The sequence below is a fragment of the Astyanax mexicanus genome, chromosome 22, assembly GCF_023375975.1.
Source record: "Astyanax mexicanus isolate ESR-SI-001 chromosome 22, AstMex3_surface, whole genome shotgun sequence".
Taxonomy (NCBI): domain Eukaryota; kingdom Metazoa; phylum Chordata; class Actinopteri; order Characiformes; family Acestrorhamphidae; genus Astyanax; species Astyanax mexicanus.
In genome coordinates this window covers 1,180,921-1,197,968 of record NC_064429.1, presented here as the reverse complement: position 1 = coordinate 1,197,968, position 17,048 = coordinate 1,180,921, and the positions used below count along the sequence as shown (strand labels likewise).

Genomic DNA, 17,048 nt, shown 5'->3' with positions numbered 1-17,048 from the left:
AGATTAACAGTAAAGTGACGGCTGCAATGTAAACATGTTGAAGTAAAGTGCAGGGTCATTCCTTAGGTGTGTTCAAGAGTCTGATGGCCGTGGGGAAGAAACTGTTCTTTAACCTGGTGGTCTTGCATTTTACACTTCTGTACCTCCGGCCTGAGGGCAGAACTGTGAACAGTCCATGCTGGGGATGGGTGGAGTCTTTGAGGATGGATGCAGCTCTCCTGTGGACTCTGTGGTGGTAGATGCTCTGCAGGGAGGGCAGTGGAGTCCTTTGATTCTCAGACTGGGTTACAGAGACAGAAAATATATATATATGGAAAATCACATTGTATGATTTTTAGATCATGACTTTGCACTGTATATGTGTGAATGTAAGGATATATGTAAGTTATTACAGCATTGTGAAAGGGCAAGTTCGTTGTGGAAAACTGAAAAGATGCTCTGTTGGGCTGCCTGGATACAAGATAGGTTTGGCCATGGAGGCATACAGGTTCTGTATGGCATCTGCGGCACATTAACCCTACCCCGCCCAACAAGGCAAAATGTTTTTAAGTAATAACAATACTAGTACTAGCATGTCCATCTGTCAACGATTTTTCTTTTTCTCAAAAATAAATTCTAAGAGCCCTTTTATATCGTTTAGTGGAAAGATCCAGTGTATATTAAGACCATACCTGTAAGCATTTACATATCTGCCTGGGACATTACTGCATGATGAGTTGTGCAGCGCTTTAGGCACGTTTTATTGTCAGTAAGTATTTAACCCTTGTGTGGTGTTCGGGTCTGTGGGACCCGTTTTCATTTTTCATCAAATGATACAAAAAAAATATTTTTTCTAACTCAAACTCATTGGCATTGGCTCGTTTTTTTGTGAAAAACATATATCAAAACACATTTTCAATAAACACACACTGTACACACACACACACACACACACACATTTATATTACATACAGTGTGTTTGGCCAGGGGTTAATAAACATTGCTTCATTTGTAAATTTGAAACTAAACAAATTTTCTAATTTTCTAACATTTTTTAATTCATTTTTATTTACATTTTATTAAAAAACTAATAAAAAAAGAGTAGCACTTCTTAAAAGAAATGTAACATAAGAAAGGTAAAGGGCAAATATTAACCATGTAAGCTGTTTATATTGCTTGCAATTTAGGTGAAGCAAGCATGTGTAAAGCATTTTAATGTAAAATTGCTTAATTTTGCTGAATTAAATACAAGTAACAAAGTAAACGAGTAACAAAAATATGAACACCACACACGGGTTAAATGTGTTTTTGTTAACATCACACAAATATTAAATTCAAACAATATGGACTTAGGAGTCAAAATGTTTTTTGAAACTTTTACCAAATTTTTCAACCAAGTTTACCAAACTTTCTCAAAAATTCACAGTGTTCCCTTATAATCCGGAGCACCAGCCAGGTTGTAAGGAGCAGTTAAATCACTCCGCTTAAGTTCAGCATTATAAGGGAGTTTCAGTTTAGTTTTCTAGCACCGTGGCTGGAGCAGTATTAGCATTAGCCGCTAACCATGCTCAGCGTTAGCTCTTTTGCCGCTCAGAGGTGAGTATTATTGGACTGTTTACCATGTTTAATTACAGTTTAGTTTACTCAGTGTAGCTTTACTTTACTAAGTTAACTTAGTCATCCCCCCCCCCCCCCCCACCAAAACACAACCACCACCACTACCCAGTGGTGAGACCTGCTAAATTAGACAGAGAGCATGGCAACACCCCTGTTCCTTCCTAGTGTGCTTTAAAATTTGCCTTATAATCCGGTGCACCTTATAGTGCTCACTTTTACTTTTATTCAAAAGATATGCAGAGATGTGAACTCTTTGACATGGCTTCATACACTACAGATCAAATAAAGCAAAGTAGTATTGAATTTAAGGATTGTAGAATCAAATTAGATTAAATCATTGTGATGAAATGTTTTTGTATTAAATAAAAGAAATGTCCCTGTAATTCCCATTAAAGGTACTATAAGATCTATAAATGTGGATACAGCTGGGCCATCAGGGCAGCTACAGTGGCGTGAAAAAGTATTTCCCCCCTACATATTCTTTTGTTTTTGCTTTTTTGTGATACTGATATTTTTCTGAATATCAAACAAACTTTAATATCACACAGATATAACCTGAGTAAAAATAAAACACACTGTTTAAATGATAATTTCATGTATTAAAGGAAAAAAACAATTCAAACCAATCTAGCCCTGTGTAAAAAGTCTTTGCCCACTAAAACGAATAACTTTGTTTTGTCACCTTTAGCGGCAACAACTGCAATCAAGCTCTACTGATAACTGGCAAGAAGTCTTTCACATCTCTGTGAAGGAATTTTGTTTCACTCTTCTTTACAGATTTGTTTTAATTTAATCACATTGGAGGGTTTTCCAGCATTAACAGCTTGTTTAAGATCATCCCACAACATCTAAGTTTGACCTGGCCACTCCAAAAACTTCATTTTATTTCTTAAGTTATTCAGAGGTGAACTTGTTTGTGTGCTTTGGATCATTGTCCTGCTGCAGAACCCAAGTACTCCTGAGCTTGAGGTGACAAACAGATGGCTGGAAATTCTCCTTCAGGATTGTCTGGTAAACAGCAGAATTCCCTGTTTCCATCTATTACAGCAAGTTGTCCAGACCCTGAAGCAGCAAAGCAGCTCCAGGCCATCACACTACCACCATATTTTACACTCAGTATTATGTTCTTTTTCTGAAATTATGTGATAGTTTTACAACAGATGTAATGGGACACACAGCACACACCAAAAAGCTCCACTTTTGACACATCAGTACAAAGAATGTTTACCCAAAGTTCTGGAGATCATCAAGATGATTGTTGGTAAATGTGAGACGAGTCGTTGTGTTGTTTTTGTTCAGAAGTGTTTTTTATCTTGAAATCCTCCTAAGGAGACCGTTTTTAAACAGTCTCTTTCTTATTAATGAATCATTAACACTGACATTAACTGAGGCGAGTGAGACCTGCAGTTCTTTAAATGTTGTTCCTGGTTATTTTGTGACCTCCTGGATGAGTTGTTCATGCCCTTTTGAAATAATTTTGGTCGGTTGTTTTGTCCTGGGAAGGTTCACCAGTGTTCCATGATTTCTCAATTAGTAAATAATAGCTCTCACTGTGGTTCTCTGGAGTCCCAAAGCTTTAGAAATGACTTTGTAACCTGTTCCAGCCTGATAGATGATCAATTACTTGGTTTTCTCATCTGCTTTTGAGTTTCTTCAGATTGGGACATTATGTGTTGATGTTTGAGATGTTTATTCTGCTTCATGTTGTCAGACAGGTTCTATTTAAGTGATTTCTTGATTCTAGCAGTCTAGCAGTAATCAGGCCTGGTTGTGGTTAGTATTTAAATTAAACTCAGCTTTCCAAAAAGTGTGATTAATCACAGTTAATTTATGGGAGGCAAACACTTTTTCACACAGGACCAGACTGGTTTGGATAGTTATTTTTCCTTAATAAATTAAATCATCATGTAAACAGTGCTTTTTATATTTACTCAGGTAACATTTATCTGATATTAAGTTTGTTTGATAATCTGAAAAATGTAAGTATGACAAAAATGCAAAATAAAAAGAAATATGTACAGGGGCAAACTTTTTGACGCCACTGTATAAGTGTTGACCCACATTTGATTAAAGTAATGTGTACTTTGTATTTTAAGGAATTTAAAGCTTGACTGCTAGAACATTTATTGTGCCAGTCCTTCATTTCTAGACTCTAAGAGAAGAAATGCCTCTCTGGGACCGATACTGAGCAAATTTGTTGTCCATGTTTGTCCACACAGTGATATAATGATGAGAGCAGTATTCATCCATCGCTGGAGGAGTGGAATCTTTCCCAGCAGCAGAAGCTGATCTCTGGCAACAGCAGTTTCCGCTCTTGGGGGCTTCAGAGCTCTTGGATTTTAATAGACCTGAAGTGCCTTTATGTTTTTTATTTTTTAAACCTAAGTGAGATAACTACAGTAATAGATCAGATACACAATCAGGTGTAACAATATGACCACATAGTTTCTACAGTAAACTTGTAATCCATTTTATTATTTCCACTGATCATATAGGAGCACTTTGTTGTTCTATTATTACAGATTGTAGTCCTGTATCTGTTTATCTCCATATTTTATTATTACTCTCTCCTTTTACCCTGTTCTTTAACACTCAGGAACCCCTCAGGACAACCGGTATTATCTAGGTGGTGGTTCACTCTTATGGGGGTGTTTAGTGTGTTGGTATGATGCTGGTATGAGTGGAGATGGAGGAGTCTACTCACTATCTACGTTATTAGGCACTTATACAGAGCTGCTCCAGCTTGTAGATGTAAAGTCAGAAGCAGTTTGTGTTGGTGGTCCTCCAGTCCTTTATCAGTGCCCACAGGACGGTGTGTGCTGGGGGGTTACGAGTGGATCAGACACAACAGTGCTGCTGAAATGATCCCAGTCCTCCCTATGACCAGTCCAATCCCAACATTCCCAGGTGTTTACAGAGTGTTGGTAAAGAAGAAGGGGGTACTACCCAATAGTACACACATTTCCTCATTCTGGCTGGAGATTTCAACCATGCAGACCCAAAGAGTGTGCTTTCCGGACTTTTTAAACACATAGACTTTCCAACCACGGGAAACAACACATTGGACCAGGTCTTCACCACACACAGAGGAGCCTACAGAGCCTCCCCCCTCCCCCACCTTGGAGCCTCTGATCACCTCACCATTATGCTAATGCCAGCTTACAGATGTGACCATACAGGGTGACCATGTTTCGTTTTTTTTTTTAAAAAGGGACACTTGTGTTAGGGGGTGGCACGGGACAGACCTACACCTTCACTTGGTGGTAGAGGAGTGATTTGGGGTGTCTTTTCAAGTAATTGGTGGAACTATGTCAATGTGTAACAAGAAGGGAAGTAAACAGTTGACAAATTCAGCCACAACCATGTAATTGTGTTAAAGTAACTTTAATTATATAAATAATTCTTTAACAAGACAACCAAAATTGCTTTTATGACCACATACATTGCACTCCCTATCTGCATCTACTGTTGTGTTTTGGTCCTGTCTCCGCCCTAGCCCCACCCTGTCATCAGTTATTTGTAACCCCGCTCTTTCATGATTGATCCTCAGGTGTTTCCAGTTTCCTGTTCCCTCCTCGTGTATATAAGCCCCTTTGTTTCAAGCCTTCTTTGTCTAGTCTTTTGTTGGTTTGTTTGCTGTCCGTAGTCTTGTCAGGTTTGGTTCTTGTCTCATGCTGTTTGTTAGTTTCCTGTTTTCTAGTTTAAGTTTTCTGTAGTTTTGTATTTAGTGTAACTTTGGTTTATCTTGTTTGTTTGTTTGAGGCTGTACTCTAAGAAGATATTCCAACGCTTCAGTGACAGCAGAGACACACGGAACCTGTGGCAGGGTATCCAGTCTATCACAGGCTATAAACCACATCCACAGACCTGCGACAGCGACACATCTCTCTGCTGAATTCACTGTACATATGCAGGATCAGTGATGGTATAGTTACTTTGAAAAAGTAATCCGATTACTGATTACTGATTACTCCTTTAAAAAGTAACTTCGTTACTTTATGGATTACTTGATTTTAAAAGTAACTAAGTTACTTTACAAGTTACTTTATTAGTTACTTTCAGCAGCTGCAGACACCACCTCCCGCCGCCTTAACATAAACATTATAACCAGTTTTGCCAGTACTCCCTTTATTGGAAAATGCATTTTTAACATCAATTTATCTCTCTATGGCTCTGCTTTACAGCGCGCAGAGAGGCGGATTATAACTATATATAATATAATATACAATTATTAAATCATAAGATAGAAGAATACTACATTCATATTTACTTAATTATAGATAAATATATAGATATAAATATAGATAAAATATAGATAAAAACTATTATTCTCTCAAATTATTATTCTCCACCTGATAGAATAAAGCAAAAACAGATTTTAACCAAATGAATAAGCATAGAATTCAATAAACAGAGAAAGTTACTATCAAAAAATAATATCTCTATTAAGTTGAACTATTTCCTAAAAAAATAAGGTTTTTTTTATAAAAATAAAAAAATTAACATAAATATTTTTTTTATAAAAAAATAAAATATGGTCTTTCTTGATTTCTCTATGGCTCTGCTGTAAAGGACGCGTCATTAGTCTGGTAAGCCCCGCCCACAGGTGCGTTGCCGGGCAACAGGAGCGCTTGGGGCGGCGGGTCTGGCTGTGCGCGCTAAGCGACCCGGGAAAAGCAGCGGTACTTTATTCCCACCCGCATTCCGGATAACCCCGCCCGCTGCGCTTCTATTGGCTCACACTGCCCCGCATCCCGCTCCTCGATTGGCTAGCAGCTCGTGTTGAAGACAAATGAGGCGGAGTTATCCGGAAAACGGGTGGTAAATAAACAGCAGAGCGAAATGTCTCAGCTCTTCATCACAGCAGCGGAGTGATGTTCCGGAGCTCTGAAGCTGAAGCTCAGTGAGGAGAAGCAGCTAATCTCAGCCCAGACCCATGTCCACCTTCAGCGACTCGGGCTTCGAGGAGGAGCTGCAGAGCCCGTCTCCCCGCGGCCTCCCCGCGGAGCAGCCGGACAGACTGACCGCGGACTGCCATCAGGAGCTCAGCTATGACGAGAGCTGCTTCACCATCCAGAAGAACAACCAGCTGAAATTCCTCGCTCTGGGCTGTTTATCTCGACAACCACAGGTAACCTTCTGTACCTGTACTTTAAACCAATAGGCAAGATAAATGATGCCAAGAGTTAATATGGACCTGCATTATATGAGGAAAATCTACTAAGATACAGCAACTAAAATAGAGTTAAGTAAACTTGTTACAAAGTAAGATCTACTTAATACATTTTAAATAAATTCACCATGAATTGTGAGTAAAATTTACTAGTGTACCAGTATTAAGTTCAGCAAAACTAATTGCAGTCATGCCCATATATTAGTGCATCAAAAAAATGATATAATTAAAAAGTTATTTCATTTCATTATTCTCATTTTTATATAGATGTGTTACACACAGGGTGATCTATTTTAAGCATTTATTTATTTTATTGTTGATGATTATGGCTTACAGCTAATGAAAACCCAAAAATCATTATCTCAGAAAATTAGAATATTATATAAGACAAATTGGTACTTTTGGCAGTGTGCCAAGTCCTGCTGGAAAATGAAATCTGCATCTCCATAAAAGTTGTCAGCAGAGGAAAGAAGCATGAAGTGCTGTAAGATTTTGTGGGAAAACAAAACTGCACTGACTTTAGACTTGATAATAAAACACAGTGGATCAACACCAGCAGATGACAGACATGACTCTCCAAACCATCACTGATCATCAGTAAATTTTACATTTCATTTAAAGGAAATCAAGGGATCAGAGTCTGGAGGAAGAGTGGAGAGACACACAGTCCAAACTGCTCGAGGTCTAGTGTGAAGTTTCCACCAATCAGTGATGGTTTGGAGAGACATGTCATCTGCTGGTGTTGATCCACTGTGTTATATCAAAACCAAAGTAAATGCAGTGTTTTCCCAGAAAATTTTATGGAGATGCAGATTTTATTTTCCAGTAGGACTTTTTTTAAAATGCACTAGTCATGATGGATAAGTCAATAAAGTAATTATTGTGACAGGTCTACTCACAATACAATCACAATGTCCATCATTCTGAGTTTGTTTTATATATTGAACTTTTTTAATTTGTACAGATCACACCCGAAGCACGGTGCAAACTGGTGAGCTGGCTCATAGCTGTTTATAAACACTTCAGTGTCTCCTTTGAATCCTGCTGCTTGGCCGTGAATATAATGGATCGTTTTTTGGTCACCACGTCTGTGGCTGCTGACTGTTTCCAGCTGCTCGGTGTGACAGCCTTACTGATCGCTACAAAACATGTAAGTGTGAGAAAAGCTTCTGTTTAACTGTTATGATGTGCTTCCTATCCTGCTTTCAGTGTACCAACCTAAAATCTGTGAGCTTGACCAGTTTCAAATCACCGAATACAGCATTGTTTTGGCCTTACCCAGCCCATTCAGATTAAAGCTTTAATGATTGGCTTTCTGAAAGAGTGTACAGTACTGGACCTTACACACATTACTAGGATTAACAATAGAGAGCACCTATAGCATGAAGCAGTTACTGATAAGCATGGACACCAGTAGATGGCGCTTGACTGAAGCCAGCAGCGTCTCTGCAGTGTGGGACCATTATGCTTCCCTACCTACTTGATGCTATAAACAAAGGTTAATGAAGGAAAATGACCTTGTAGTTTGGCTTGACGGTTTTTGGTACACACTCTGACATGCCACATATCATGGGACAGGAACTACTATTGTGCCCCATGACTTTTGTAATGTCTTATAACTTTTGCTGGTGCTGGTGTTCCCAAGCCGTCCCCTGAGGTAACACTTCATAATCAATCTTATAAACTGCTATCCCATGACTTTTTGCCATGTTATTCTTATAAGTGGACCTCAAGGTAAAAATAAAATACTGCCTTTAACTTAAAAGTCTTTATTCAATCAGTAAACCTAATTACACCAGTTCCTGCATACCCTTTTGATAGTAACTTTCTCTGTTTATTGTATTCTATGCTTATTCATTTGGTTAAAATCTGTTTTTGCTTTATTCTATCAGGTGGAGGTGTGCTCTCCTCGCATCAAGCAGCTGCTCTCACTCTGCTGCAACTCCTTCTCCAGAGAGCAGATGTGCAATCTAGAATGTCTCATTCTTGTCAGACTCAACTTTCGCCTGGCTGCACCAACCCTCGCTTTCTTTCTCGACTACTTTATCAGTAAGGAGTTATCCTGTAAAATGATCAGTGATCATGAGGGCAGCGACTACAAAGGCTTTAAACTCACTGAAGACCAGCTTTCCACCATGAAGAGGTTTAAATGTTTTGCCCGCAGAGTCTGTGAGCTGAGTCTGGCGGACTACGCTTTCAACAGGTATCAGCCCTCTGTGATTGTGCAGAGCGCCATCAGTCTGACAAAGGACCTGTTAAGAACACACCTGAAACAGTCGTCACTCCAACACACCAATGCTTTAGAGACATTAGACTTACTATCTATTGGAGATCATGAATTACACGACTCAGACAGTCATTCTTTAACTCTACAATGCACTGAAGAGCTCAGGCTGTTGGTGTCCCTCAATCAAGAGTCAATTCAGAATCTGCTAACACTGTAAAACAACACTGTAATCACCCCTACACTCTCATCTGGTTTGTATTTGTGCTTTTAAAACTAATGATTCAGCCAAAAATCATATGTGTAATTTTACTCTGTTAAAGAAAGCAGCCCAATTATCCCACAATCCCATAGTTTGCTTCTTTAGTTTTGTGCTGGAGCTGTAAGGCTAAGGTTGTTACCCAGGGTAAAAAGATGTTCTTATGTTGCAGTAAATGTAACTGGACTACCTAATAAAAAAGGACATTACGTTGAAAGGTGGAAAGCCTACTCTTAAAGTCTTCTATGCCTGATAATAAAGAAGCATTGTTTGATGAAATAATGTTAGATGCAGAGTTGCTGTTGCAATGACAACCATAGAGACAACAAAGACTAGGGCAAATAAAATAATTTCCTTAATAAAATATATTTTTGTAAAATAATATTAATTAAATACTAAAAAAAAATATGTCAGCCTATCACAATAGATCTTTATCATGTATTTTTAATCTAACTGCTGTTTTTTTGTTTTACGTAATTTCTGGAATTTTATTAAAATAAGCCAAGTTGTAAGGGATAAACGTTCAGCTCTTTGAGCAACTCTGAAAGAAGAAGCTGACACCCTTGACCCGAGGATTACAAATTTGTGATTGTGGCCTGTATAGGCCTTTGATGGGTGATGTTGTAGGGCTGGGGATTTGGTACTTTCCTCAGAGTGCATTGGCTGACACTGGTTAAATAAGAGGTGGCAGTCTTCACATGTATTGAAGGAGGAATGTGCTTCTCCTTGTGTCAGGAGCATTTTAAATTATAGCAGTTACTGTACAGTTATAACAACTTGTGTGCTACACTTTCTGACAAATTATACACAAAAACTAGTTCACAAGTATGTACCATAGCCAAGAAACAGTAGAGTTTGCACACTAATAATTGCTGGCTAGAAGCTTCTAATACTTATACACCTCACTGTTCCACTGAATGTAAAGTAGCAATCATCAGACACCACATATACAGTATATCTTGGCTGCCTTAGTGACTATGATTTTTTATTTTTAGCTGAACCATCACTAAGTTACCATGTTACCCATATAGCATTTACAGCTGTTGTACACTTTTCTGAGATAATGAACTAATCTGACACTTCATGGGCATTATCTTTTAGTCATTTATTGTTATTTTTGTTTATCATCTCAGTGTGATGCATTCACCTGTTCTCTTAGTTAGCTGCATTTGCTTTACAGGTCGTGTAAGTACCTCTCAGTGGAACTGAGCACTGTTTGTTTAAATGAGACTTAAAGCACAAAACATTGTGAGTCATTTCACACTGAATTTGATCTCCCTAACCGAGGAATCAACTAAACAATGATACACATAATAGGTTTAAAAGGGGTTGAAACATCCCTTTCTACCCTGGTGATGTTTTTTCATTTATGTTTAAGTTCAAATCCAGATTTAATTCATGCATTTTAAATAACATGATTGGTCAACCAGACTGTGTAGAGTATCTGGAAATGCTGAATTCTGTAAATGTATCTAAAACTGACTCAGACACATTTTTGTTGATATGTTTACTTCTTATATGTGTCTTTTAAATACTCATAAAACAGACCCTGTACTACAAAATTCATTATGTTTCACACAGTCACAGTATTAAGTCTTATTACGTGCTTCTTTTACTACGGTACTACTCATGCACATTTCCAGTACATGTAGCATCATTTTCAGGTCTATTTTACGGATCAATGTTTTAACAGTTATTTTATCATTAACATTATTATTTAAATATGATTATTTAATTGTCAATATTTTAAAGTATGTTAAGTTAATTGAGATTATAGTATCTATTGTATTTTTTCGTCCATGTAAAGGTGCTAAAATGTATTTTACTTACTAAAGTAGCTGTGATGGCCTCAAATTTGAATCATGCTAGTTTTCTAAATGTTTAGAAAATGCTGCTTTGTTTGATTGAGAATTATTTCTGCTTCAATAAAAAAGATATACTTCGTAAGATTTACACATTGTCAACAGTGAATTAGTGCTGTGTCGTGTGTACAATTTTTTTTGGATCAGATCCCATAGCTGAATCCTGCCAGGACAGTGTAGAAGATCAGCTGCTGTTTCTCTTTTGTCCATTAGGCGTCGCTAATATGCAGTAGTTTTATAAGGTTAGTGTAATGAGACATGCATTTTATTTATTTTCTTTTAAGGCCACTTACGATTTTGTGTGTGTGTTCATTCAAAAACAACCTTCTCAACAACAATCTCAACAATGTTCCTCCTTATGTCTGGTTTAAACAGGCTGTTTTTGTCTTTGTCACTGAGGTCGCTAATCTGTGATAGGCTAAATAGGTGGGGCTATGTAAGTTAATTGTGGCATCACAGAAACAGTAAAATGAATAAAAATAGTTTTCACAGCTAGTTTTCCATGTATTGCATTGACTGGAAAGTAAACAGTATTATGATGTTGTAAAGAGTTTTCATATTACATAATATATTTATATTTAATCTCCTTTAATGTTAGGGTAATTCAGATGTTCATGATATCATGCGTGCTTTAAATCAGGGCTGTGTCATTTTATCTGAAACAGACTGGCATAGCTGCAGGTTTTCATTCCAAACAAGCCAGAGCACACCTGACTCCACTTTTAATCAGTTAGTTTCAGCCTTCAAACAGCTGAACACATGTGGTCTCAGGGGTCTTTACTGATAAGAGTACCTTACACTGATCACTCTGAATTACTAACAAACCCCACATTATCACACCAGAGTACAAAACATTACACAACATACAGTACAGCACTGAGCTTAGTTTTGGTTGGTATAACGCAGGGGTGTCCAAACTATGGCTCGCAGACCATTTGCGGCCCGTTTCCTTTTTTGGAGTGGCCTGTGGGGTATTTTGGAAATAAATGGTCCGCTATTAACAGGTTTTATAATGTGAGTTTCAAAGTTTGAACACTAGGTGTCAGAAACGGGCCAAAAAGTGAAAAAGCTGTGAGAGTGCACAGTTGTAGCGCAGAAAACGGACCAAAGAGTCTAAAAGCGGAGAGGGTGCGCAGTTGTAGCGCAGAAAACGGACCAAAGAGTCTAAAAGTGGAGAGGGTGCGCAGTTGTAACGCAGAAAATAGGCCAAAGAGTTTAAAAGCGATGAGAGTGCTCAGTTGTAGCGCAGACACCGGGCCAAAGAGCCTAAAAGCGGCGAGAGTGTGCAGTTGTAGCGCAAGAACGGGCCAAAGAGTCTAAAAGCGGTAAGAGTGCTTAGTTGAAGCTCAGAAAACGGGCCAAAGAGTCTAAAAACGGCAAGAGTGCGCAGTTGTATCACAGAAAAATAGGCTAAAGAGTCTAAAAGTGGCGAGAGTGTGCTGTTGTAGCACAGAAAAAGGGCCAAAAAGTATAAAAGTGGTGAGAGTGTGCAGTTGTAGCGCAGAAAACGGGCCAAAGAGTCTTAAAGTGGTAAGTGTGCTCGCAGTAAAACAGCCTGCGAAAAGTGACCCGACACCCCAATTTTTAGAATAAATATATTAGGCTTAGCAGGGATGGTTGTTCCAGCATACTGGTACCCCACTAAACAAAGAGACGTTGAAATGACATCTTTTCTAGGTAATTTTTGCACGTCCAATTTTGGTCTCCTGAAGGTGCATACTGTGACGCCAGATTACTTTTTACCGACGTCTTCCGCACGTTCAATATTGATGTCCCCCAGACCTTCAGATAAGGGCTAATTCTAGTCCAAATTAGGTTGTTGCAGACGTCTTTTCTACACCCATTGGTTGTTAAAATTGTTCACATCAGTATTTGCGTGAGCCATGTCTGGAAACATACGATAACATAAAACAAGGTTGATTTTATCTGAACGCCAGGGCGAGAAAAAGACAAAAACCTTAAATCCTAACCACCCTACTGAAAGATCGAGATTATGTGACCACAACTCGACTGCAGCTCGACTCGTGATTTTATACTGACTCTGGAAATTTGTCTACGACAGTGAAATTTCTTTAAAATCACTTGTGTAAGGTCGGCATAAGGTTAGGACTGAAGGTACGGTAGCCGGAAAGCTATGGAGTCAAAAAAGGGTCATAAAGATTTTGAGTTTGTAAAACAGAAGTCACAAATGTACTGAAACTTGTAACTGCGTTTAAACAACTACATGCACGAAAATCCAAATCCACAAATTAACTGGAATGTGCAAACTTGAAACTGAAAGTAATATTAATAATAATTCAAATGTACAAATGTGAAAAAATATTTTAATTATATATAAATATATATTTTTTAAATTTGTAAATCCAATCTCTTGAATGTGTGAATCAGTACTGCTCAAATGGCTTAAGCTGGGTCAGACCAAAAATCACATTGAATTTGTGAGGTTGTAAATGTGACAGTGGGTGTTTTTCACTGTGGAGCTAAAAATCCTCTCATTCATCTTCTCTGCTGCGTGTGCGAAGCTCTAGCTGCAGTTGCGAATTTTGACCCTGTTTTTACGCCTGATTGGCGGACCAATAGGAAAGCTTTATATAGACCAATCAGATTACGGGGTTTGTTTAACCAATCAGAACACTGGGTGGGTCTCTGCAGCTCGGAGTACTGGGCGTGTCGAAAGGTGTGGGCGTGTCGAAAGTGTGGCCGCCATTTTGGAGTCGGCCACCATGCGCCCCCCAGTGGATGAATTTACACTGAGGAAGGAGTTTAATAAACCGATAATATTCATAACTCTACCATTTTTTACCCGATTTACACACGGTTTGGTTTGTTACAAACAGCAGAGATGTAGTTATGATACAGGACACTGTCACACATTACAAATACCTGCTTTCATGCTGAAATACTTTACATTATGCTCTTTAACAAAGACAGACATATGGTATAGCATATTAATAAGTACATAAATTAATTGATTTATATATATATATATATATATATATATATATATATATATATATATATATATATATATATATGTGTGTGTGTGTGTGTGTGTGTGTATGTGTGTGTGCATCTATGTACATAAATATAAAATTAATTCATATTATTAGAACATAATATAAAGTATTTCAGCATGAAAGCAGGTATTTGTAATGTGTGACAGTGTCCTGTATCATAACTACATCTCTGCTGTTTGTAACAAACCAAACCGTGTGTAAATCGGGTAAAAAATGGTAGAGTTATGAATATTATCGGTTTATTAAACTCCTTCCTCAGTGTAAATTCATCCACTGGGGGGCGCATGGTGGCCGACTCCAAAATGGCGGCCACACTTTCGACACGCCCACACCTTTCGACACGCCCAGTACTCCGAGCTGCAGAGACCCACCCAGTGTTCTGATTGGTTAAACAAACCCCGTAATCTGATTGGTCTATATAAAGCTTTCCTATTGGTCCGCCAATCAGGCGTAAAAACAGGGTCAAAATTCGCAACTGCAGCTAGAGCTTCGCACACGCAGCAGAGAAGATGAATGAGAGGATTTTTAGCTCCACAGTGAAAAACACCCACTGTCACATTTACAACCTCACAAATTCAATGTGATTTTTGGTCTGACCCAGCTTAAGCCATTTGAGCAGTACTGATTCACACATTCAAGAGATTGGATTTACAAATTTAAAAAATATATATTTATATATAATTAAAATATTTTTTCACATTTGTACATTTGAATTATTATTAATATTACTTTCAGTTTCAAGTTTGCACATTCCAGTTAATTTGTGGATTTGGATTTTCGTGCATGTAGTTGTTTAAACGCAGTTACAAGTTTCAGTACATTTGTGACTTCTGTTTTACAAACTCAAAATCTTTATGACCCTTTTTTGACTCCATAGAAAGCAAGTATGGGAATGTTTGCAGAACTGGACATGGATGAGACTCCGTCTTTTTATTTTTTTTGTCTGTTTTTTTCTAAACAAATCACTGCATACACAAAACAGCTTCTCTCCTGTTAAACTCCACCAGAAGCATGAAGGGAAATAATCTCAGAAAGAATCTAGCTCCAGTCTTGCAAAAAGTAATCATCGGTTTTAGAAAATCTTAGCCTGTGGGTAAAAAGTCTGTGACTTTAGTCTATTAAAAGTCTTTTGAGAGTATTTTCGAAGTCATCTAGTTTATGGTTATCATAAGAACTGTTATGAGCTTATATCCCACCAATTAGCACTGGAGCTATGGGTCGAGCGTATGTAAATTTGCATGGCAGACTGCTCAGGAGCTGGGTTAATAACTACTGGACTACAGACAGCCATGCGGTGTGAAAACACTGACTCCCTCGCAGAGCGGCAGGGGGCGGTGTGAGTGTGTGTGTGTGTGTGTGTGTGTGTGTGCGTGCGTGCGTGTCAGTCAGTCACCCCGCCAGAAATTTGAACTGTGTGTGAGTGTGTGAGGTCGGCAGTGTATTGGCCGCACCGTGAGGGCGGATTTACTGCGGGTTACTCCGGTAAGGAAGGAGAGAAAGTCAGTTTAGAGAGAGAGAGAGAGAGAGAGAGAAAGAGAGAGAGAGTGAGAGTGAGAGAGAGTGAGTGAGAGAGAGTGAGTGAGTGAGTGAGTGAGTGAGAGAGAGAGAGAGAGAGAGAGAGAGAGATAGAGAGAGAGAGAGAGAGACCATACTAACTGTGTAGTATAAACTGAAGCCTGTATCTGTCTCAGTGTTATTTTAAACTGGCTGATCTACACGGATCTACTTCTCTCTTTCTCTACAGCTCAGCTGATCAGTAACGGGTAGTCAGTTGTCAGCTACTGGATACAGGACCTCAGTATATTACAGGACCTCCACATACTACATCTACAGGACCTCAGCCGGTGGGAACACTCTGAACTTGAGACTGTTTTGAGGATTTGTCTGAATGTTTTACTGGACTTTCATCAGAGATTTTCAACAGTAAAACCCAGTAACCCCCTCACTGAAGACCCATACCGGCGTTAGCAGTGTGCTGATTCCCGTGTTTAAGGTGTTTTAGCGCTTTACTGTCTGTATTCACTGAGCAGAAGCTAACAGGCTAACTTCACTGAGGGGAGAACCTCGCCACAGACAGACAGACGGACACCGGCAGCTCAGTTCCTCTCTGTGGAGAAAGGATTTCAGGAGATTTCTGCTCTAAGAATGACTGATAAAACCTATTCGTCGCTGGATGAAACGTCCCTCCGGAATTTGGTGAGTTAATCCGTCTGTTTTTGTTCAAAACTCTTAATTTACACAGGAAATTGTGTGGTCGGTTTATGGCTGATTACTCATCGTCGGTTTGGACCATAAAACAGTTCAGGAGTTTGAGACTGTGGCTAGATAACACTGAGCTAATCTATCTCAGAGACTGCATGGATCAAAACCTTTCATCCACTGGTTCCAGGTTTTCCTCAGTTATCTAGTTATGGATGTCAGTGATGGGGATTATACGGGTCAGTGATTGGACCAGTAGGGATTATACTCTGCACATGAGGCTCTAGCTGGGACAAATGTGGGTTAAGGGTAGGTGGGCTGTATAATGATGGTCCCTATCCTGAAACTAGGGGTGTACAAAATATTGATACACTGAAGTATTGCGATATCATGATTTACAATTTCGTATCCGTTTTCAAAAACACAATACACATATTATTAGTTTACCTAGGTTGAAGGTAGACATTGGTTCACTTTGTGTTGTATTCAAAGCTCAACTCCATTATTTGATCCCCTGTTCTGATTTCATACAAATAAACTTTTTAACTCAGATTTTATACAAATTTTGCTAAATTAGATTTTAATAATGGCAAGATATCACATTGTTTACAGTTTTGCTAAATGTTGTAATAAGATTTTTAACAGCTCTACCTAAACCTACCCTACCTAGCCATTTGAGCCCTGCTTAAAACTGTTGGCTGGAATAGAAACTTTACAA

At 38.6% G+C, this 17,048-nt stretch overlaps 2 protein-coding genes across 6 annotated transcripts in view; both read left to right on the top strand.

The window, feature by feature from the left end:
- Positions 1–6,244: 6,244 nt before the first annotated feature.
- On the top strand, positions 6,245–9,235 carry LOC103043357 (cyclin-O protein B). The gene is made up of 3 exons (XM_007236169.4): positions 6,245–6,727; positions 7,734–7,919; positions 8,662–9,235. Exons 1-3 carry the CDS (start codon positions 6,533–6,535, stop codon positions 9,211–9,213), a joined length of 933 nt encoding a protein of 310 aa, XP_007236231.3. The 5' UTR covers positions 6,245–6,532; the 3' UTR covers positions 9,214–9,235.
- A 6,295-nt stretch (positions 9,236–15,530) lies between these two features.
- The window catches only part of smtnb (smoothelin b), a 101,807-nt gene continuing 100,289 nt past the window's right edge, over positions 15,531–17,048 (top strand). For 2 of the 5 annotated variants that reach the window (XM_049470374.1, XM_049470371.1), the window contains exon 1: positions 15,752–16,327. In XM_049470374.1, the coding sequence (XP_049326331.1) occupies positions 16,277–16,327 (51 nt within the window). In that variant the 5' untranslated portion in view covers positions 15,752–16,276. Of the gene's footprint in view, positions 15,614–15,751; positions 16,328–17,048 lie in introns of those variants that run through there. The other 3 variants (XM_049470376.1, XM_049470373.1, XM_049470372.1) reach the window with 2 other exon arrangements.

What these genes read in the sequence shown, in the direction of transcription:
- LOC103043357 (XM_007236169.4), top strand. Translation starts at nt 6,533, where the DNA reads ATGTCCACCTTCAGCGACTCGGGCTTCGAGGAGGAGCTGCAGAGCCCG. An exon ending in GTTTATCTCGACAACCACAG is followed by an intron (nt 6,728 to 7,733) that starts GTAACCTTCTGT and finishes TAATTTGTACAG; the next exon opens with ATCACACCCGAAGCACGGTG. An exon ending in TACTGATCGCTACAAAACAT is followed by an intron (nt 7,920 to 8,661) that starts GTAAGTGTGAGA and finishes TTATTCTATCAG; the next exon opens with GTGGAGGTGTGCTCTCCTCG.